Source organism: Myxocyprinus asiaticus, chromosome 46 (assembly GCF_019703515.2).
Source record: "Myxocyprinus asiaticus isolate MX2 ecotype Aquarium Trade chromosome 46, UBuf_Myxa_2, whole genome shotgun sequence".
Lineage (NCBI taxonomy): Eukaryota > Metazoa > Chordata > Actinopteri > Cypriniformes > Catostomidae > Myxocyprinus > Myxocyprinus asiaticus.
Window position 1 is genome coordinate 13,071,970 of NC_059389.1, and position 23,199 is coordinate 13,095,168.

At 37.2% G+C, this 23,199-nt stretch overlaps 2 protein-coding genes across 3 annotated transcripts in view; one reads left to right on the plus strand and one right to left on the minus strand.

Moving 5' to 3' along the window:
* Positions 1-1,904: 1,904 nt before the first annotated feature.
* On the minus strand, positions 1,905-17,091 carry slc25a18 (solute carrier family 25 member 18). Of its 2 annotated transcripts, none has more exons than XM_051689775.1 (10): positions 16,563-17,091; positions 15,197-15,343; positions 14,886-15,008; positions 11,869-11,924; positions 11,403-11,493; positions 10,781-10,896; positions 9,382-9,568; positions 7,404-7,573; positions 5,568-5,643; positions 1,905-4,835 (listed from the first exon to the last, which is right to left on the minus strand). In XM_051689775.1, exons 2-10 carry the CDS (start codon positions 15,214-15,216, stop codon positions 4,694-4,696), a joined length of 981 nt encoding a protein of 326 aa, XP_051545735.1. In that variant the 5' UTR covers positions 15,217-15,343; positions 16,563-17,091; the 3' UTR covers positions 1,905-4,693. The 2 variants fall into 2 exon arrangements, with proteins under 2 accessions (XP_051545735.1, XP_051545736.1); XM_051689776.1 differs by lacking the exon at positions 16,563-17,091 and adding an exon at positions 16,091-16,359.
* A 1,238-nt stretch (positions 17,092-18,329) lies between these two features.
* LOC127435943 (chromatin remodeling regulator CECR2-like) overlaps positions 18,330-23,199 on the plus strand; it is a 46,364-nt gene continuing 41,494 nt past the window's right edge. Inside the window, 1 exon segment of the mRNA XM_051689774.1 lies at positions 18,330-18,793. Within this exon segment, the coding sequence (XP_051545734.1) occupies positions 18,674-18,793 (120 nt within the window). The 5' untranslated portion in view covers positions 18,330-18,673.

Below are 23,199 nucleotides of genomic sequence, written 5' to 3' on the forward strand. Positions count from 1 at the left end.
ATAAAAACAAATCTTCTGTCTTTACACACACACTTCGCCATTAAGACGACACTTGGGGGCACAATTTGCCTTCAATTTCTGTTTCCACCAGACTATTTGAGTGTAAATATCGCCACTGTGTGGCAGCTGCTATTTACATCTAGTGCAAAGAGTTACTCCGCAATAGAAATAATAATAATTAGTATTATTATAATTACACTAACAGTGGCTAGTGTACAATTTGGTATGTACCCACACTGTTACATTATGGTCTGGCATTTTATGTTGTTTCATTCAATGCTATATGAACCCGAATTTTGTGTAAAAGGCCCATTGGGAAAGATTAGTTTGGGACCTTTAATAGTTGTCTTTTATATGCCACGTTGTGATTATATATTTTCGTTTGAATGCACCCCTTTATCCCTGCACAAATATAGGGACTCTTATTTTGAAGTGTCTCCCCGTTCTCAGTTCAGAGACAGGTAAAAGTTACATTCCAACAGGGTACTACATCTTACATGATATAACTGATGAAACAGACAGCCAAATTCAACTCATTTCTCTTTCTTTGTGTTTTCATTAATGCTATGCTAACATTCCTAGAGCAGGTTAGCTATAATCATATTAGAACGATCCATTTCGATCTATATGGTAATGTAGATATGGTAAATCCATGTAAAATACCACAAATATGTTAATAGCTGAAAGGTTCTTATGTTTATGCAATGATCAGTTTGAATGAAGATATCCCATCCACATTCTGACTAGTTTCTTTTGTTGTTGGAGATATCTCCAAATTTCAGATACTAGTACTTGTGCTGTTTTTGATATCAACCATTCACTTCTGACTAGTATGTATTCCGATAGTTACTAGTGCTTATTTATTAGATAATAGTACTTATTCATTGTACTATTACTTATTAATTTCTATTATTTATTAGATACTAGTGCCTATTTATTAGACACTAGTGTATTTTCCTATTGTAGTAACATTTCGTATCTTACTAGCAACAACTGTTTTTTTACCTGTCAAATGCAATGACTGGTGTCTGTAGAGTAGAATTAAAAATCTTACCATTGAATAAGTACTAGTATCTATTGAATAAGCACTAGTATCTCTTGAATAAGTACTAGTACCTAATGAATAAGTACTAGTACCTAATGAATAAGTACTAGTATCAAATAAATAAGTACTAGTATCTAATGAATAAGTACTAGTGCCTAATGAATAAGTACTAGTATCAATTGAATAAGTACTAGTACCTAATGAATAAGTCATAGTTACTAATCACTAAAAATAAGTACTAGTAACATTAAAATAGATACTAGTAAGTTAAGTAATAAATGTCAAAACAGCTTGCCATACACGTCCAAACCACACCCACAAATAGTTAACCAATCATCAGCCCTCTTCAACCAGCCTCTCTTGGTTCAAGAATTTCAGAAATGTATGGGAACAGGAGAAATCTCGCCAAACGAACACCTTGGCAGAACAAAAATGTCACTGCATTTCGTCATCATTTGTAGGCAAACTAAGCTAAGCCTGTTCGCCCAGTTAGTATAAATTAGTCTTAATTCAACATGGGTTCCCTCTGGATTTTCCTCTGGGTTTTTATAATGGGGTTTTTGAACTTATGTGTTAAATAAGGTCTGTGATAAACATTACTTGACGATACATGGACGTTTTGTTCTACAATTACACACAGTCATACCTCAAATGGGAATTTTGAAGCCGTATTGAAATACATACTTTAAAAAAAATTTTTTTTTAAAAATGCACGGTGGCTTCAAAATTGATGTTTGAGATATGATTGGGTGTAATTTATGTTGTAGGTCAAAACGTCTATGTATTGTCGAGTAATGTTTACCACAGACCTTATTTTTCTCATAGGTTCAAAACCCCCATTATAAAAACACATTGGGAACCGGGGCCATGGCGAATTCTCTTCCAGATTTTTGGACTACAAGCTGAACAGCTCTATTGCAAACATGCAAAATGATTGCATATCCAAGTTTTCTGATTAACTAATATGCAAGGACTTTTATTTTGAAATGTTCATACAAATGTGTGCAATTAAAAGCATCAAAGTTTTCTCCCTTTTCCATCTCATTATCTTTTCATAGAAGTGCATTTAAGATTTATCTTGTTCTCTATTCATGATCTCGTGTTCCTCTGCATAGTTAGAACAGTCTAATTCTGACATATCACACTGTGCCCTTTACTAAAGAATAATAATTAAAATAAACATCCCAATCAAAAAACGTGGAGGGCACTATTAATTCCTATACAATTAATTATCCACATAAAAGTAAACAAAGACACAAATTATGTAAAAGTGTTTCAATACTTTAAAAACAACCGGTCCTTTTTGTTACGTTTGTTACATTTTCAGTGAAAATTTCAGTAAAAGACTTAATTGGCAAGGATAAGGCTTTATTGCATTTAATTTATTGTGCACTCAAAAATATCACTTAGAGAAGCATTAAAAAATTAAGCCCATAATTATGCTATTATTCCCTACAAGACATGTAATGTTGTCCCTCAATGGAACATGTGACAGGAAGACAAGGCCTCAACAGCAAAACCCAGCAGTCTCTTCAGATGTACTGAGATTTACGGAGAGACTAGGATTAAAAGTAGCAACCACATTACAAAGATTAGGAAAACAGACCCTGTACATACACTGATTTGCTTTTTTTTTTCTTTTTTTTTTTTTTAAAGGGTGTGATTCATCCATAATCTTAGACGGTTCTGATCCATCTCAACATTGATTCAAATCTACTTTCTGCCTTCTAAATACACCTTAATGTAGATTACCAACAAATGAATCATTATGTTCATCATGATTTATCTTGGTTTAAAACTTGGATTTTAAAGGTAAAGTATGTAATTTCTGTGCTACTAGTTTAACCAAACAAAATTAAGGGCAAATGCACCCGCCCAATTTCAGGCGTCTTGGTTCCGGAAGTATGTTTCCCATTCATTTTTTTCCATAGTGATTTCATATAATCCTTCATAAAACAGTTCTAAACCATGAACCAAACCAACTAGCTCCAAGGTGAATCACAACATTCCAAACCTTGTTTTGAAGCAATACATTATTGGAAAATCAGACAAAAGAACAAGAATGTGCACTTAACGTCTGAACTGCAGTCCAATTAGGCATTACAACTGTTGTTATTGAATTAAAAACTGTGGAAAAATATTAAAATAATTATTTAAATGTAACATTCACTATATAAGCAGTTTTAGAGCATAGAGAGACCAACTTGGTTGTCATCCACAAAGCGTCACTGCGCCATGGATTGGTGGATTTTCCCCCTCAGGGTCATGGACAATGTAGTTCTTTAACAGGAATTCTGCTATTAAATAAAACATTTTTTTTCTTAAATATGTTGAAAGAACTCAGAATGATGGCTTTAGCTAAGCATATACCATCGATTAACAAACTCGGAGCATATGGTCTTTAAAGGTTTATTAGTTATTGTTAATAATAAAATCCCCTATGGCAAAAAATTAATGAGATTTTTACTTTCGGAACCAAATTGTTGCTCTATTGCAATAATAATAGGTGTGTTTGACTTGAACTGCGCTTTGCCTTACCAATCGGCGAGATTTGCTGGTTGCCGTCAGGGGAGGAGTTGAAAAGAGAGCCGTCAAGCCGTCACGGAAGGCTGCACGATGTTTGCTTTCTTTATTGCAGACGAAGTGGAATTCAGATAGGCAGAGGTTTGAATTTTACATATAGTAACCAGAAACATTTATTTGAAAAGGTTATGTGCTGATGAATACAGTCACCATTGTCATCGGTGAGTCTGGCCAATTGGAATAAGCCATGTCGTCATCAGAGGTTATGCAGCCGCTTTGGTGCAACTGCGCTGGCTGAGCCAGGCGGCTGGTCTCGAATCGTTCTCGTGGTTTTTTGATGGCATATGCCATGGTGACACGGCATTGGCGCATGTCTAAAGTTGGACAAAATTTCTAACCGACATGCACTGCTTCATGTCCGGTGCCGATCGGTCTGCGCAGCGCTGCATGAAGACGAACACACCTAAAGATGTTTTTCAAATAGATCACTCCCTCTGTCTGCCATTAGTCGGTGAGAACAGGTAGCTCTGCCCCAAACTCACGGCATTGGTTGAGCCAATGTTGCAGAGTCAGGCTGGTCATTATGCTCAAACAAACAAAGCAATGTTTTGAAAGTGCCACAGAGCTACAGTGGTAACACTTTTCGGGAAATAAAACTACGGATGGCTAACTTGAAATTCTCTGCATGTTAAACTGGCATTAACATTGAAACAATTACATCGACTTAAAAAAAACAAACAAATGAAAATCCTTAATCATTACAAAATCGCATAATTCAACTCTGAGGACAAAAAAACCCCTGCCAGATTAGTCAAAACAGGACCCTGTCTTACCTAAAGAACTTTGTTTACAGCTTTTAGATTCTTAAACATGGTTAGTGTGCAATATTGGCTCTTATGTAAGCATTAAACAACCTTCCTCTGTTCTCCCAAAATGTTTGAACCTCCTTTGGTTGGATACATGAATTTCACTCCATTTTTACCTCTTATTCACATCTCAAATGATATCTGGGACATTCTCTTCTTTTCCTCTCCACATCGTTCCTCTTCTCTTCCCTTCTTTCTCCCTCTCCTTCTGTAGAAACAGCACTGTGTGTTTTGATGATTGGGGTGACGTCACCTGCTGCTATCCCAGCAGCCCTAACACACGCTCACCAACGCCCAAGAAGTACACACCCTGGGCAATGCCAAAGAGTGGAGCGATGACCAGTGCTCGACACATTGCTCCTTTGAGAAGCGCTGCTGGTCCCTCTCGTTTTAAAATGCGTCTGTAAAAGGGCAGAGGCGTGTTTACAAACTTTCACATACTATACATTTATATTAAGGTGGCTGACACATAATGTGTCCATTAACTTTTTTTATCAACATCAAGATTTTAGGTTGAAAATTCTATGTATTTATAGAGAACGTGTATATCTTAGATGCTTAGATCACCATTTCTTCTTTTTCATGATTTTTAATCACCTTTTTGCCTTTACTAGTTCATTTAAATGGTACTTTTATGTGACAAATGCATTTTGTAGAAATATTCCATGTAGACTCACAATTAATATAAGGTCAAAGGTCATGAAGCGTAATAATTATAAAATAATTTGCGTAATGGTGTTTAAAATAGCTTTAGATGGAGTATAGTATGTCACCGCAGGACACGTCAACTTTCCAAAAGTATTTGATTGGTATTTGGTTAACTATCGACTGTCTGCCGTATCATCCACAAAAAAGTCTCCTAAAAGCTTTGGTAACTTGGTACTCTTTAAGTACCTTGTGGTACCATAAAAATACCATGGTATATGACTATGGTAATACAAGTACTATGGTACATACCATATATATCAAAGAACCATGGTATTACCATATGATACCATCTCTTTACCATGGTACAATCACATTACCCTTTTGTAAGGGATATCTAGAAGTTCCAGCTTTATGCAAACTTTACTGAGTTTCAAACTTGAGATATAACATAATAATAAGAATTTCGATACAAAGAAAATACATACTGTGTGCAGTCAATGATGCCTCTATAAGAGTCCTCTCCCTCTCCCTTCTGTAAGGTCTGTAGACGGGTCTTTATAACTGAAAATGACAAATAGTATCACTATATGACACTGACACTTTCTCTCTTCTCAAAACTTTGTAGTAACAGGTGTAGGTATAACTAGACCTGCTTTTAACTTTAATTTCTCAGTTCTGGTTTCCCAAACAGGTTATTTCCAGGCCCATGCAGACGGAATCAGTGTGCGCAGAACTCCGTGGAAAACTCCTTGCATGTTTGTTTATTAAATATTTTAGCTAGTTTCATGATGCTTTCAGCTTTCAATAAGAGTATAGTACTCACAGCTCTATTTAACACATTTTACTATGGTTAAATCCCTTCTGCAGATTTTTCCTAACAATCAGTGCAGAACATGCAAAATAATTCTGTCAGGGCATGGTTATTGCTGTCCTGATCAATGAGATTTTCAGTGTAACCTTTGTAGACCAAGACTAGACATGTATCTAGGAAATAGGTACTTTATGTTGTTCCACATTTAAAGGTACACATTGGTGATGGATCATTAAAATAAATGGGTGATAGGTTTTCGTCAAGTCTATTTTTGACTCTCTACAGTGGCGGTTGTAGCTTGTATGGCACCCTGGGTGAACCCCCCCTTCAGCGATTTGTTAGCGGGGGGGTGGGGTGTGGTGCTGTAGGGGGGTCTGTGCCGGCCCCGGCAAGATGCCGCCCCGGGCGGCTGCCCAAGTTGCCCATACCTAAATCCGCAACTGACTCTCTAAACAATGTAATGTTCCAGAGAGAACTGCCAAATCTTGAAATAGAGACACTGCAGTGGCTGCCAACTTTTCCACTGTCCAAATAATCCTTCTGTCCCCTTTACTGCTGTTTTAGGAAACAAAGAATGATCTCTCCAAAGATACAATAGACTTAAAAAAGAGCTCTAAACAAAAAGGGTTTTTGAAAGCTAACTTTGCAGACTTTGCACTTTCTTTTCTACAAATGAAATGTTGTGGTCTACACATCACAGTGGGATTCTAACGCAACGCATGGGGTACACCAATTAACCCTCAGACACAAAAGAGTCATTCTGTTCCTTTATAGAATTTTAGGAGTGACCTACTTTGTAAATTGTTTGGTAAAAATGTCTCCACTAATTCACGAGAGAAACCATATATTAGTACACTAGATTTCCAAAGGCTTTGTTATGCGGCTGCAAAAAGGTGTTCTGGGAGGTTGATAGATGGTTGCTTATTGGCCCTAATCAAAAGAGCTTACCCCAAGCCCCTATGTGATATTTTTGTTGTTGTTGTGGTTGAACAAATTTTATCACACTAGGTGAAAAAGACTGATTTCTTGGTAAAGGTTACCCAAAAATTAAAATTCTGTTATTATTTACTCACCCTTTACAAATCTGTACAACTTTCTTTCTTCTGTGAAACAAAAAGGAGAGGTTAAACAGAATGTTAGGGACTGACAGCCTTAGTCACCATTCACTTTCATTGTATGGTGGAAAAAAGCAATGTAAGTGAATGGTGACTGAGGCTGTCAGTGCTTAACATTCTGCCTAAAATCTCCTTTGTGTTCTGTGAAAGAAAGAAAAATCATACGGGTTTGAAATGATTACAGAATTTTCATTTTTGGGTAAACTATCTCTTTAACTCACTAGCCTCACCCAGCATTTTCTCAGTAGCACACTAGTGTTGAAGCAGGCTTAGGAATGATTTTTACCGGCTTGGACAGCTTGTTCTGCTAACTGAATGGTACATTAATTTGTGTGCTTTTCAAAAGAAGAGAGAGCATATTGTGTTGTCCTCTACTCCTCTTGCCTGCATCTCACCATCCAGGGGTGTGACAGCTACTGCGGCCACTGAGCCAGCCATGCAGCCAGCCACGAAAGACTGCAGAAAGGGGGCCCGTTCCTGGGGGTTGCTATAGCGATCCTCAGTCCGGCCCACCATGTTGAGGTTGGCAAACAGTGGGAAGTAGATCATGGAGAAGGGGACATCCCTGGAAAATGGAAAAAAAAAAAAAAACATGGAGCCACAGTCATGCAGTAGAATAGACATAGCTGCAGGAAATTATTGATGAATCATGATTGATTGCTGTGTCTGATTACTTTTTATCTCTAAATGGGGTTCCTGTAGCTCAACTGGTAGAGCATGGTGCTAACAATGCCAAGATCATGGGTTTGATTCCCAGAGAATGTACAAACTGATAAAATGTATACCTTGAATCAATGCACTATAAGTCATTTTGAATAAAATGTAAATGATGAATGAATGAGAAACATAATGTAAACTGAGAATTTAATTGAGAATGCCCTTAAATTCCAAATAAATTCCTGAACTGAATGTGAATTGAGGTTGCAAAAAGAAAGCAAAACTGGAATTTGAATGGGAATTTAAGTTAAAAAATTTTTTTTTATTTAAATAGAATGAAATTCAAAGAAATCCATAAGCTTCAAGTGTAGCTTTTAATAATATATTTTTTCAGTACTTCACCCAAAAATTAAAATTCTGTCATCATTTACTCACCCACACGTAGTTCCAAACCTACGTAATTTTCTTTTTCCATGGAACACAAAAGGAGACATTAGGCAGAATGACAGCCTCAGTCACCATTCACTTTCATTGAATGGAAAAAAGATGCAATGTCAGTGAATGGTGACTGAGACAAACATACTGCCTAACATTTTTACGCTCCATGGATTCAGGAAAAGTAATATTTATTTCAATATATTTAATAAACTACCTTTAATTTTCATTGTTGAAGTACTTAATTTCCTAGATTGTTCTTATTTACTCCCAAATAAAGAGCCAAACAACATGAAGCACTTTAACAGGACATCTAAGAAAGTCTTCTGTTCCTGTCCATTTTGTTGAATATCTTTAACTAGCAATTCAGTAGATTCCTTCCTGTCATTCCAGTTCAATATCCTATAAACTGAAATGGAGCCAAATCTTACATTTCACATTTTCCCCAACCCTACTGTGAATGTAGAAATATTATATATTTCAGTAGTTTAGACTGTAGAGCCATTAATCAGAGACAGCAGACTAGAGATAGACTGAGCTTAGGCTGCTCTCATTAGAATTCCATTAAGAAGAGAATTCTGCCTATGGTTCATTAGAAGCTATAAATAACAGATCAGAACTGTCAGATGGGTAGATTACATTAGTTCATCTGGGATTACATCACAGACTGCAGGCAGCTTGCAGGGCAGGGGCTGTAAAGATAGGTGAGGGGGTTTATTTGTGTGGGCAGTCTTTAAAGGCAAGGGTGAGAGGTCATTGTGACTTTATATCCATCCTTTTGTACTGAAACAGTGTGTGTATTTGCTGGGAGAGCCAACACATCACCTAAAGTTTTTATAGATTGTAAAGGATGGGAAAAGACCACAATACTGATTGTCGACCTTTGCTTTAAATTACCAAACTTAAAAGGATATTTCACCCAGAAACAAATGTCCTGGCATCATTTTCTTAGCCCCATGTTGTTCTAAACCTGTTTGACTATTGTAAGAGTCAAATATTTAAAGATATTTTTATGTTGTAAATATTTCTGAATTTATGTTTAATAATATTTTGTATTTAAGTAACGGATTACATGGTATTTAGAGAAAGGGAATTTTTAGAGAAATAATCTTTTTTCAGTGCATGGAAAACCTGGAAATATCAGTGTATTTTAAAACATTTTGTTTTCCAGGACTCAGTCATGGAAATGAATAAAATCTCAAAAGTCATGGAAATTTCTATAGCAGAAATATTCCATTATACTCCAGATCTGCATGAGTTTAAAGGGCAACTGTGTTGTACCTCATCAGTGTAGCTCCCGCCCCCTTATAAAGACCTCTGAGGCCTCGGGTTTTAAGAAGCTCCAGAGTGATACGGGTCGCTGACGGTCGAGGGGGTGCATTGTTGCCCGGTTGGGCTGCCCGGGAGGGAACCAATGATGGGGTCGGACCAGTTGCAGGGGCAGAAGAAGTGGCAGTCTGCTGAGCAGCTTGTAAAGACAAACACAGACCACTTTTAAATCATTTGGGCAATATTCAATATTTATTAGCTTTAAAGGGATAGTTCAGCCAAAAATGAAAATTCTCTCATCATTTGATCACCTTCTTGCCATCCCAGATGTGAATGACTTTCTTTCTTCTGATGAACACAAATTAAGATTTTTGAATGGTGGCCAGACATTTGAAGCTCTAAAAATCACACAAAGGCAGCATAAAAGTAATCCATACGACTCCAGTGGATTAATATACTGTACATCTTTAGAAGCGATGTGATAGGTGTGGGTGAGAAACAGATCAATATCTAAATAATTTTTTTACTTAAATCTCCACTTCCCTTTCAGAATGTGAAAGTGGAGATTTATAGTAAAAAGGACTTAAATGTTGATCTGCTTCTCACCCACACCTATCATATCGCTTCTGAAGATATGGGTTTAACCACTGGAGTCATATGGATTAGTTATATGCTGCCTTTATGTGATTTTTAGAGGTTCAAAAGTCTGACCACCATTCAGAAATCTTCGTTTGTGTTCATCAGAAGAAAGTTATACACATCTGGCAAGAGGGTTTGTAAATTATGAGAGCTTTTTCATTTTTGGGTGAAATATCCCTTTAATTTCATCTTGTAGTAAAACAGAGAATTTTGCAAGCATGCATATGTAATGTAATGTAAACTGTCTGTTAAGATTCCTGTAATGGTTATGGAGAAAATGCCCCCCATTCAGTGAACTTGGATGTTATTTCTTTCATCATTTACTCACCCTCTTGTTATTCCAAACCCTTATGACTTTCTTTCTTCTGTAGAACACAAAAGGATTTGTTAATAGGCACAATATTAGCCTCAGTAACCATTCACTTCCATAGCATCTTTTTCCATACAAAAGAAGTGAATGGTGACTATGGCTAACATTCTGCCAAACATCTCCTTTTGTGTTCCACAGAGGTAAGAAAGTCATAAGGGTTTGGAACAACATGAGGTTGAGTATATGATGACAGAGTTTTCATTTTTGGTTGAACTATACCTTTAACTGTTATGCATTGTTAAACACTAACATAGAACAAGTCATTAGTGACACCATTGTTTGTTCCTGATACTAAAACAGTCTCTTTTATTTCTGGCTAACCTTTGTACTTGGTGAGCCAGCTCAAGATAGAGACCTACGTGCCCTGGATGTCACTCAAGGCAGCATAATAAATGCACTTACCCAGTCTGCCAGCATCCTGAAGTTGTATTTTTAGCATTTCCATGGGGGTGGTAACTACCACCTGACAGGTTCCGGCCCCACAGCCGGCAAGGATTTCTCCCCACAGAGGTAATTTTCTATGGGCAGTTGGGGAAGATAAGATCATGTAAAATAAAATCAACAAACACCTGTTATTGTTCTATTGAAGGAGATTACTGCAATGATTAACCAAGGAAATTATTGCTCAATTAAGTTGATTTGTGTCCTAAATGCCTTTATGGAGGAGTAGTTTATAGAAGTTTTCTTGTGGGTAAACATTGTATTTAAAGGAATAGTTGACCCAAAAATGAAATGAATGTAATCATTTACTTACCCTCATGTTGTTCTAAACCCCTATGACTTCCGTAGAACACAAAAAGAGACTGTCTCAGTCACCATTGACTTTCATTGCATTTTTTCCATTCAATGAAAGTAAACAGTGACTGAGGTTCTCAGTTCAAAACATTCTTTTCCTTTTGTATTCCATAGAGGTTTGGAACAACATAAGGGGGAGTAAATGATGATAGAACTTTCATTTTTGGGTGAACTATCCCTTTAAATGGTATAGAGTTGCTTGTATACATGATTAAAAAGGGGTGGCTACCCATCTTTGGAGAGTTTTTGTCTGAAGACGTCGTTAGCAGCCAGTTTGATGGCTTTCTCTGGAGTGACGAGAGTAAGATTCACGGCAGCACCTGTCGAAAGTTATAAACAGTACATGAACAAAAAATGATAAATCATGAAATTCTGACCATGCAAACAAGAGCACCATGACCAACCAGACTTACAAACATAAAACACATCAAAGTAATTGAAAATGAAGGCTAACCTTGAACTCCTGGAACTTGGAAATATGTAGTAATGTAGTCTAAATAGATATGCTAGTTAATTGTTACACATGGTAATCGTTAAGCATGCTGTTATGCTAGTATTATCCTGTATCCTGTATCAAAATATTCTGAGGAATTTGCATTCACTCTGAATTCATGAATGGCAAATCAGTTACACACAATTGTTAGTTTATGTCATGACAAGTTACTCATAGCTAAAGGGAAAAAGAAGCATCATACCTCGATACATGCCAAAGTAGCCCTCCATTTTGATTGTCTTTGCCAAACAATCGAGCCTTCAAAACAAAACAGATGTTTAATATAATGAATGGAACACAACAATCTGATTTTCTGTTGAATGTTACAGTCAATGGAAAGTTCTCATCTCAGTGAAAAAACACAGAAATCCTCCAAGCAAAGTAGTTTTGAAGTTCTTGAAGTTGCTTTGAAGGGTTAGTTCATCAAAAAATTAAAGTCGTGACATCATTTACTCATGCTCATGCTGTTCCAAACCTAAAATACATTTTTTTTTCTCCCATGGAATACAAAAGGATAATTTAGGCAGAATGTTACAGACTGACTGCCACACACTGGTTCACACTGTACGAATTTGGCCACGATTTTGCCATCTGAGACAAATTTCGGGAATCGTAAAAGATTTCTCGTCATAGGGCAAAATCTGCTGTCTTTGATAGCTTAGTTTGAAATGCAATGAATCTTAGACTGTGACAAAGTTGTGTCAGTGTCAGAAATTCTGCATCGCAGTTGTGCAGTTTGACTGCTCCTACGACAGCCAGATGAGATAAAACAACCAGTTAGCGGCGTCAATTGGAACGATTGGGACCAAAGTCTTGGCTACGATGTCTATAATGCAGAAGCCAGTTTTGTCCATGGTTTATCACTTTGTTTTCTCGTGATCACGACTTAATTTTCTCATGATCTCAACCTAACTAAGTGTTAATAATCAGTTATTAATTTATTATCAGACATTGTTTTTGTTTTTTTCTTAACAGAACATAGTGACTTCTTAACTCATATTTGAAGCCTTTGAGCCTTCACTTGGTTATTACTTTTTTTAAATAAACACTTACTTTACACTTATGTTAACAACAGACAAAAAAAAAGAAGACATAATAGCATTAATAATAAATTGCATTGCTTCAAAACGTTGTCAGCCATAGCGGCTTACTAGTTGTGTGTAATTTTTTGGAACACCAGATGGCAATCAGTTTCAAACCGTTTACAGAAGCTTTGAGTAATGAACCCAATTTCAATACGTTTGTAATGAAAGCCCCATTGCTTCAGACAGCTTTATTTTCTAATCACTACTCAATGGATAGCGGATGATGACTGAGAGATGCAGGTCAGCAGGCTTGCGTTTCACTAGATAAAACTGAGATAAAATCCATCTCCTTGACCTAGAGAAGCCTACTGTTGTGATAAACTGAACATGAAGATGCTGTGTCTGCGACATTATGTGGTGCTGCAGGCATGAAAGGTGTTTTCTCACGAGAACTGCAAGTCGAAATCACGAGAACATGAGAAAATTAAGCCGTGATCACAAGAAATAAATGTGTTATGTTGAGATCACAACAAAACAACGTGTTATGTCGAGGTCACAAGAAAATTAACTCTTGATCACGAGAAAACAAGACCAAGGACAAAACAGGCTTCCATAGTATCGTAACATCGCACAGTGTGCCATGACTTTTACCCAAGATCTCAATGGGATAATATTGTACAGTATGACAAGCAACAACCATAAAGGATTGTAAAAATCGTACAGCGTGCACATGGCTTTAGTCTCAAATCACTTTCATTTTACGGAAAAAAAGAGTAGCAACAACATTCTTCAAAAATATCTCCTCTTGTGTTCCATTGAAGAATGAAACTTGTTAGGGTTTGGAATGATATGAGGGTGAGTAAATGATGACAGACTTTTCATTTTTGCATGAACCATCCCTTTAAAATTATTCTTTGCAACTGGAATAAGCCAACCACAATAAACAGTGGAACATCTCTTTAAAACAGATAGAAACCTTGTTTTACTGCCCTCTGTTCTCCAATGACTCTGCCCTCTGTTCTCCAATTCCCAAACCCCAAAGCAGACTTTCACAAAGAATTCTTGGACAAGCGAGTAATGTTGTAAAAAATAGGTTTAAACATGGCAGTAGAACTCTTGCCCACAAACCACTTTGGTATTCGCTGTGCCACTTACGTAAGTTTAAAAAGAATATGTCAGTTGCACACACATTACAAAAAAGTATACTTCTCCTTATCTCAGTGTTATCACACACTTCTAAAAAATAAAAATATAACATTTGGGAGTGTAAACAATCCGTTTTTTCAGATCAAACATGGAGTGGCATGTGACTCGAGTTGTTTTGCATCATCTGAGTCATGCAGGAAAATCCAAGGCAATAATTTTAAATTAGGCAAAGTCCTCCACCCAGTGTAAAACACTAACACATGTCTTCCTTATGAATCCCTTGCTTCTAGTGAAACTTTATATGCAGTTGTTTTTTAAGGTACTGAAATATTCTTTTAATGATAATCAACACATTGTAATTTTTTTCCATACAGAAATCTACTGTATGGTAATATATGTAAAGCACATATATAATACAGTATGTATGTTCATATATGGTTCTTACTCATATAAAATGTATCATACTCAAAAATACACGCAAAATGTATTTAAAAATACTGCAAAAATGGCCATTTTCATACAGCACAAACAACATATATTTTCCCAAATAACAGTGGAATTTGAATATGTACATACACACCTAAAAATATGAACTATGATTGTATATATACGTATATGTTCATACGCATGTGCCATATATCCAGTTTCTGTATGGGATACCATGTTCTGTTGGCTCTCCAATCTTGTGCACTTTACAATCAAAGACATAAAACTAAGTACACAGATTCATTCAAATAAAAGAGGTCCACACTTGCAAACAAGGTGCGCTTTTGCATCTCTCGCACATGCTATTTTAAAGCAATACATTGTACATTATAAAGCAGTACCTTCTGAGTACTGTTGAGCAACAGCTGTGACTCTTAACAACTAATCAACAGCTATCAAATGACAATATGCATATAGGCCTCCTAAAACGGAAAGCCAAACTTTGCCATATATTGAAACTCTCTGATACCTAACACCAGGATTAGACGCCACAACTAAGTTAAGCATATGGGAGACATGTGTCATTATAATGAATGGGAACTCATAAAGACATGGTACTCACATTCCACTATAGACACGAGCACCCTGCTGATTCTGGAGGCGGGTCTTGGCGAGATCAATGGGAAAGACGCAGGTCACGCCCACTAATCCAGCCACGCCCCCGTTAATCAGCTTAGCAGGTAGGCTGTGAACACCAGGAAACAAACACGCAAGCACAAGCAAATCCATCCATCCACACACACACAAAAAAGCATGCAGGCCCATATGTCAAATGGCTTAGATGGATGATATATCTGCTTGTTAAACTAAGATTGAATTGTTATCTACCAAACTAAATAGAAATTAGGGAATCAAAAGAAGCTGAACATTTACCTGACTTTCTGCTCGGCCATCTTGGCCACACTTTAACTGATTTTCTTCAATTCTTGTCTCTCTGTGGCAAAGGTTTCAACACAAACCTTCCAGGGCCAACCTGGCCAGCCACCTGGCGCAGTATGCCAACCTTCACACACTTCCTTTCTGTGAGAACAGACACTCTTTGATTAAAAATTAATCACCCTTGAACTTGCTTTAAAGCAAGAAAAAATAAAGACAAAATGAAGTAAGGACAATTCTATCTGTGGTTGCAGAATGATCCCGTTCCAAAATATTGTGCAGCACTTCTTTAAATGTCACATTCTCCACAATTAAAACTGGTGGAGAAGCAAATATTTTTTTCTAGAGTGCATAAACAAACATCCTCCCTAAAGTCTCTCTAATCTTGCAGCTAATGAGGTTCTGACCTCATGAATTAACCTAGAGAAGGAGGTAACAGGCGAGGGGCTTATCAGCATGATTTCCTGTGCTTCAACACAGTATCAACATCACTTGTTAAAAAGATTTAAACTTGGACATCTACTGTAGCTTGACCCAATCTGTCACACTCCCTAAGAAATTTGCTTTTTTTTCTGTATATATCAGTTGCACTTTTAGGTTTTTTGTTAGATTAGACTAGTATAGCGGAGTAAACTTTCTTTGGTCAGTTGACATCTAACATGTTCATTAACTTTTTCCAAGTCTTTTATTCATGATCTGAGGTTAGAATTTACAGATACGCATATGGGAAAGTGTATATCTTAGGTTCTGTAAATGGTCCGCATTTCTTTGACATTCTCATAAAACTGCATGTATAATAATTACAGAAGAAGAGGAACATTTTTAAAGTAGTTTTAAATTTATTATAGTATGTCACACTGCTTAAACAGCTTTAAGTTTCATGTCACTTACCTATTAATGCAGGTTTTTATGACTTTCGAGTATTTTTCATTTTGTCACTCCTTGTCCACACTTTTTCTTCTCCTTCACTTTGCGCAAACCTCTCTTTTTTGGAATATTCATCACTTTTTCCTTTCTGCCATTTGTTTCCATAAACCTTTATCTCATTTGAGGCACCATTCTCCCTTTTACCCCTTTATCTCTTTTCCTTCAACATCCTCTCTTTTCTCTGTCGCATTCTCTTCCTCTCGCTCTGTCTTTTCTGGAGCCCAGTGGCATTCTGAGCATGCCTGCTTTCTTTCAGTCCTGCTCTTTTCATACCCCTCCACTGCCAAAATACAGACAAGTAAGGTCTGCCCCCCCCACTTCCTAACTAAGACTTTCCAAAACCACCCCAAACAGATCCATCCTCACGCAACCCTGCACATTTGACCATTACACAAGTTTGTGACTCTATTTGAGAGAATAATTATGATGTTCTTACCTCTGTCAGTGTACTGACCAGTCAGATCAAGCCGTCCACTTCCCCCTCTGCACACTGACAATGTGTGCAGCAGCCGTAGTCAAGAGATCCAATAGACCCAATCGCCACTCAGGGGCCGTTGCACAAACACAAGCATTGTCCCTTGGTGCCTAAGTCCCTCCCCTTTGTGGCGACTCCCAGTGACATAGATGGGGAATGCACAACTTTCCACTAATGAAACTCGACACACATTCACACACATGCACACACAGCACAAGCATGCATATAGCATTACACAATTCCCAAATCACAACACTTTAGATAATGGTATAAACGTTGTTATATAACAGCTTTAATGACAACAATGAGAAAGGCGAGACAAATCTGATGCATATTAACTTATTTCACATCTTCTTGTGATACATCCAATAACACATCTTTAAAATAGCAAACTACACAGCCATTAAGGCAATTAGTTTAATCATTATTGTGGCAAAACAACAATATTGATAACTGAAGTTATAGTCTTACTGTAACTAACCAAAAAACACAATTTACTCTGTATATGTGGGTCTCCCACTTCAGGTCCTGAGAGATGGTAGAGCCCAGGAACCTGAATGACTCCACTGCTGCCATAATCATCTCCACTGTTTTGAGCGTGTTCAGCTCAAGGTTGTTGTCGTTACCACACCAGACAGCCAGCTGTTCAACCTCACGTCTCTATGCAGACTCTTCACCGTCGAGCAGTTTAAGTAAAAAAAAAAAAAATTGTTTAAATAAATACTCAATACGTTACACTTTATTCTAAACAAAAAGTAACTTACTGCATCTGTTAATAAGTTGTTACTATACAATAAAGGAAAATAGTTTTAATTTACCACAACAAATGTGAATCTGTGTATATGCCAATGTTTCTGCTCAATGTAAAGTAATACTGTAATTCTTAATGAGAAAACATGTGAGCTTGTGGATCTGATTGAACTAAGGATGTAACTAGTAATCACATATTTAAAGTAAAAATTTAAGAATCGGAAAACCCATATATTAATTTAAATAATTTAAGGGATGTTTCCTCCTCAATTTCAATAGTGATTATAGAGGAAACACATGCCTCTTGACGCAACACCTACAGTTTCCTTTATCCCTACATGTCAATAGGGGGTGCTAGATACTTAAATTAGAGCCTAATTTGTTATCCAGATCACAAAAAGGTCAAAAAGGTCTTAAAACCTCGTGTCCCTATTCTATTAGACTTTAAATATAATATATAAACTTTCATTCTGATGGTTTAAATCACTTTGTGTTGATAAGGCTGACTACCAACAACACTTTTAAAAATCAAATACACTTTAGCTAATTAACAATACATTCTCAGCCAACTTTTGTAGGCCGCAGACAACTGATAACTGACAAAAATTTATAAACAACAACTTAATAGCTATATTGTGTGTGGCGCGCAACGATATACCCACTGCTGCAATGAAGTCATCAAAATAATAAAAAGTAGTTTAAGTTAAAAAAAAAATATATATATATATATATATATATATATATACTCAGTACGTAACACTTTATTCTAACCAAAGTATGGTAATGCGAATGTACTAGTACCCAGTAAATTCTATCTGTAGTACACATTACAAGATCAAGGGATTCTCCGGTAATACAACACAACAGATAAACTTCCCTTTCAACGAAAATTCAAATGTGTGAGCGTTCCCTTTAAATGAAGATACCACTCCCAGCGGAGGTAAGACATGTGACAACAAAGACGGAGTAACTGCGAATTTCATTACTCACAATGACCAGTACATATCTACATGTTATTAAAAGACTCTGATATTGTAAACAATATCGACTGAGTCGATGTTATACGAGTTAAGTTTGTTATTTTAGTTTGTTTTGGTACGCGTAAATCCCTCTCGCCGTTCGGTATGGTAGCGCCCAGCCCATCTGTTCTCCTCCTGTGAAATGCGGATTGAAACAGATTGTAGGACTCTATGAGTCGCAATGGCTGCTGTGTCGCGAGGACAAGTTTTGCAGTTCAGTTAAACAAGTCACATATGAGGAAAATACCGGCTTCGTCAAAACCACACTTTCTTATTTGATACGCTCGTTGGACGACATAAAAAATGTCCCAGAGATGGATAACTTCTGTGGAGGAGATCCAGTCTTGGTGGGAAGTCCCCGCCATAGCGCACTTCTGCTCTCTCTTCAGGACGGCGTTCAATTTACCAGACTTTGAAATAGAGGTAATATATGATCCATGAATGAACTTACACTTCAGTTTCCTTTTCCGTCGCCTTCATTTGTATTTTGCCTTTCCAAGTCAATTCAACGCCTGAAACGAAACAAACAAACTCAAGTTGGCCATGTTCCCCAGTCAGCCATCTGACTTCCATGTTCGTCAGATAGACGCTCACCTCAGCCATTCGCTCTTTTATTGAGTTAATGGGACGTCATTGAATCTCTGATAGTAATATAAATGGGGGAAAGGTCGGTTATTTAGTTTTGTTTTATGTAATAACAGAACCAAACGGCTCGCGAGCAATCGCCCAGCCAAACAGCTTACCAAACCCCTGACCGTGTGGGCGACTGTCTCTTCAGAAACTGCTTTTATTTGAGAAAACTTGTGTTTGTTCAGTCTTTTTTTGTGTTATATTTGTTTAAAAACTGCCTGAGCGGTGAGTTGGTTGACGTACGAGTCGCAACAAAAGTGTTGCACCTGGCAACTTTTGTTTCGCCTCAGAGACGCAGCGTAGTAGAAACGCAGCGTTTGTTTTATTAAAACGGTTATAAAACCACAAATAACAGTAGCTGACAAACTGAACTGTATCACAATAGCAATTGTGGTGGGGGAAAACGGTATATTGAATGTCACAGCTCGCAAAAGTCACACAGAATCACCCCCAAGAAAAACGATTTCCCAATTTACTGCCATTGTTTGCTAAAGTCACTCGAAATTCACCCTCAAAACAAAATATGCTTAAAAAAAACAACATTTTTATAAGTAGTGGCTTCCTAAAAACCTTTTCAAGAAGAAAAAAGGCAAATATATAATCAATGTAAGTGATTAAGCCTCTGAGGGATAAGTTCAGCACATTGTTACAATAAAATAAACATTGTAACAGCAAAATTAAAGCTGATATCGGCGTTTTTGATTGTGAGTTTAACTTTACTGAACTTTTGACTGTAATGAGTTCAGAATCGCTTATTCATTCTTGTAAGACCTGTTTCTCTTGCTTTCATTTTTATTCGTTCTCAAGCCGAGTGGCGTCGAAGTTCATAATTCAGGAGTTTCAAGTTTATTGTTGGATCACAGACTGGCTCCGAGTTCCTCATTGTTCCCTGCTGTCTGCCTACGAGGCTGGCTTTGACTAATCAAATATATATACTTGCTTGTTTTGATTATTGGGGGGGGGCATATTGGGGTTTGACATCGTCCTTGCCCAGATCCACTGGTATACATTTAAACCAGATACTTTTTGAACAAATAACTGATTACTAATCGAGTGGCCAGGTTTCCATTCACATATATTTAGATTACCCCAACTTGCGTTAGGAAAAACACATGTTGGGTAAATGTGTTTGGATTTTTGGCAACAAATCCAATGAGAGAGAAACACAAGGCAGCATCAGTAGCCTCGGTCCATCTCGACCCCCACATGTGTGAAACGTGCTGGCTTTGTTATTGCAGGAGGGGTTTGCAGTGATAGTCACAGCTTGCTGGTTCCCAGGAAAGTTATACCTCGCGTGATCAACAAGGATGTTTGGTGAATTAGACGACCCTAGGGATGCGCATTTGCAATAGGGATCGTTTTTCTGTCTAATTGTATTTCTTTAGTGCCGCAATGCTCTTTCAAACCAAGCATCCTTTAGATGTTACATATTGTAGGGTAATCTTATTTAATGCGGCAATCTCAGATTACAGGCAGCATGTGTCAATGCAGTGTCAAAGGATTTACATTCAGAGGATGGGAGTCTGTGTCAGGCAAGTCATTGACCGTTTCAGGATACACCCTTGCATCCTAATTGCATTCAGTGTTTAATGTCCAAGGTCATTTAACACAAAAGCTCTCAGCACCACTTTAGTACCCTGGTAACTTTGCAGCCACGCATGAATGGAGTGTAAACCACCACTGAATAATCCAATTGGTTGCTTTAATCTTATGATTGAGACGTTTTTCAAGTCATCATCACTCGCATTACATCAGGCTGTTATTAAAACCCCTACTGAGTGCTGAATTGTCCTAAGGCTTATTAGTGTTTTAATGAGTGAATATATCTTAAACATGTTAAAGATTCAATCTCATGTCTTTTTATATACATATTACTAGTTCACCCAAAAATTTCAATTCTCGTTATTTACTCACCCTACTGACTTTCTTTCTTCTGCAGAACACAAATGAAGGTTTTTAGAAGAATGTTTCAGCTCTGTAGGTCCTCACAATGCAAATAAATGGTGACCAGGCCTTTGAAGGTCCAAAAATCATATCAAGGCAGCATAAAAGTAATCCATATGTCTCCAGTGGTTAAATCCATATCTTCAGAAGTGATATGATAGGTGTGGGTGAGAAACAGATCAAGATTTAAGTCCTTCTGTACTATAAATTTCCACTTTCACTTCCAAATTCTTCTGCTTTTTGGCAGTTGCATTCTTCATGCATATCGCCACCTACTGGTCAGGGCTGGTCAAAAATAGAGATTTATAGGAAAAAAAAAATGTCAATATTGATCTGTTTCTCACCCACACTTATATTTCTTATGAAGATATGGATTTAACCTCTGGAATCTTATGGATTACTTTTATGCTGCTTTAATGTGCTTTCTGGAGCTTCAAATATCTGGTCACAATTCACTTATATTGTATGGATCTACAGAGCTGAAGTATTCTAAAAATCTTCATTTGTGTTAAGCAGAAGAAAGTAAGTCATACACATCGCATGAGTTTGAGTAAATTATGAGAGCATTTTAATTTTTGGGTGAAATATCCCTTTAAATTGATATCACTCAAAATATTTTAAAAGGTTAGGTCACTCAAAAATGAAATTTCAGTCATCATTTATTCACCCTTGTGTCGTTCTAAACCCATATGATGAAAGTCCACTGCAGAGGAAAGTTCCAAGTTTGGTGAATGATGAAAAGTCACACACTGACCTCTTGGCTCAATACAAAGAATACATATTTCAAAGCTGGGTGTTTTTATTGTTGCAAGAAAGTGAGTAGACGGTATATTTTAACATTTTGAATATAATATTATTTATTTGTGATTTATTGATCTGTTCAGCCATGACGTCAATTTGTAGGCAAATCCGGAAGTCTAATTCGCCATGGGTTCCCTGGGTACTTTCCTATGTGTTTTTACAATTGGGTTTTTCAACTTGAGTAAAATAAGGTCTGTGGTAAACCTTATTTGATGATACATGGACGTTTTGTTCTACAACATAAATTGCACACAGTCATACCTCAAATGTGAATTTTTAAGCCGCCATATGTTTTTAAAAAAAAAAGTATGTAATTCATTACAGCTTCAAAATTCATGTTTGAGGTATGACCGTGTGTAATTTATATTGTAGGAAAAAAGCATCTCCTAGCACCTCATTTTGTGTTCCCCTGAAGAAAGTAAGTCATATGGGTTTGGAACAACCTGAGGGTAAGGCCACATCCACACTAAATATTTTTGTTTGATAATGCATTTGATATTGGTACATATTCCTCTTATCCACAGTGGAACTGCGTTTTCCTTCACTGAAAACATTCCATTACTATTTACTTTGGAAAACAGGTACTTCATTAAACTGAAAACTGAGGTTTCAAACGAAAATGGAGTAGTGTGGATGTGGCCTAAACAATGACTGAATTTTCATCCCTTTTATAACTTTGCAATTTTATGTGAAATATAAATTAGCCTAATTCATTGTGTGAACTCAAAGATGGTCATTATGTCAAATATTGCTAAATAAACATGCTAAGAGATTTTTACTTGTTATAAGAATTTTTGCTACTTTTGGTGTAGACTATGACCCCATTTTCACCTAGTATTAAGATGCGTTTTGAGTGATCCAATCACGTGGTCAGTCCTAAATACAGGTCTAAACGGGGTTGTTGCAGATCTCTGACTTCCCTATGAAGGAGGAAGCGGGAGCCAGGTGAACAGTTCGTGGAAGACTTTAATTAGACACGGTTTCACTTGGACACAACATAAAACTGCTTTTCAGCACACACTTGCCAGCGCACACACAAACAGCTCCGTGTGTCGCTCACACTGTTGGCCTTCCCCGTCCAACACAGAATGCACACGCTCATCGGCTGCATGCATCTCACTCTCTCTAACTGGCATCTCTGGATCCTCTTTATCCCTCTTCCGGCTGATTGGGGTAATTTGGCACCAGGCATCCATCCTATGGCCGGCCACACCCTCCTCATCACAGGGGTCTAAAATGTTTTGTGATCGGATAAAAAAACCACATAATATATGATCCATGAGTGAACTTACACTTCAGTTTCCTTTTCTGTCGCGTTCATTTGTATTTTGCCTTTCCAAGTCAGTTCAACGCCTGAAACTCAAGTTGGCCATGTTCCCCAGTCAGCCATCTGACTTCCATGTTCTCCAGATAGAATATGGTCAAAAACGCATGTAACCATCACATTTGAGGTG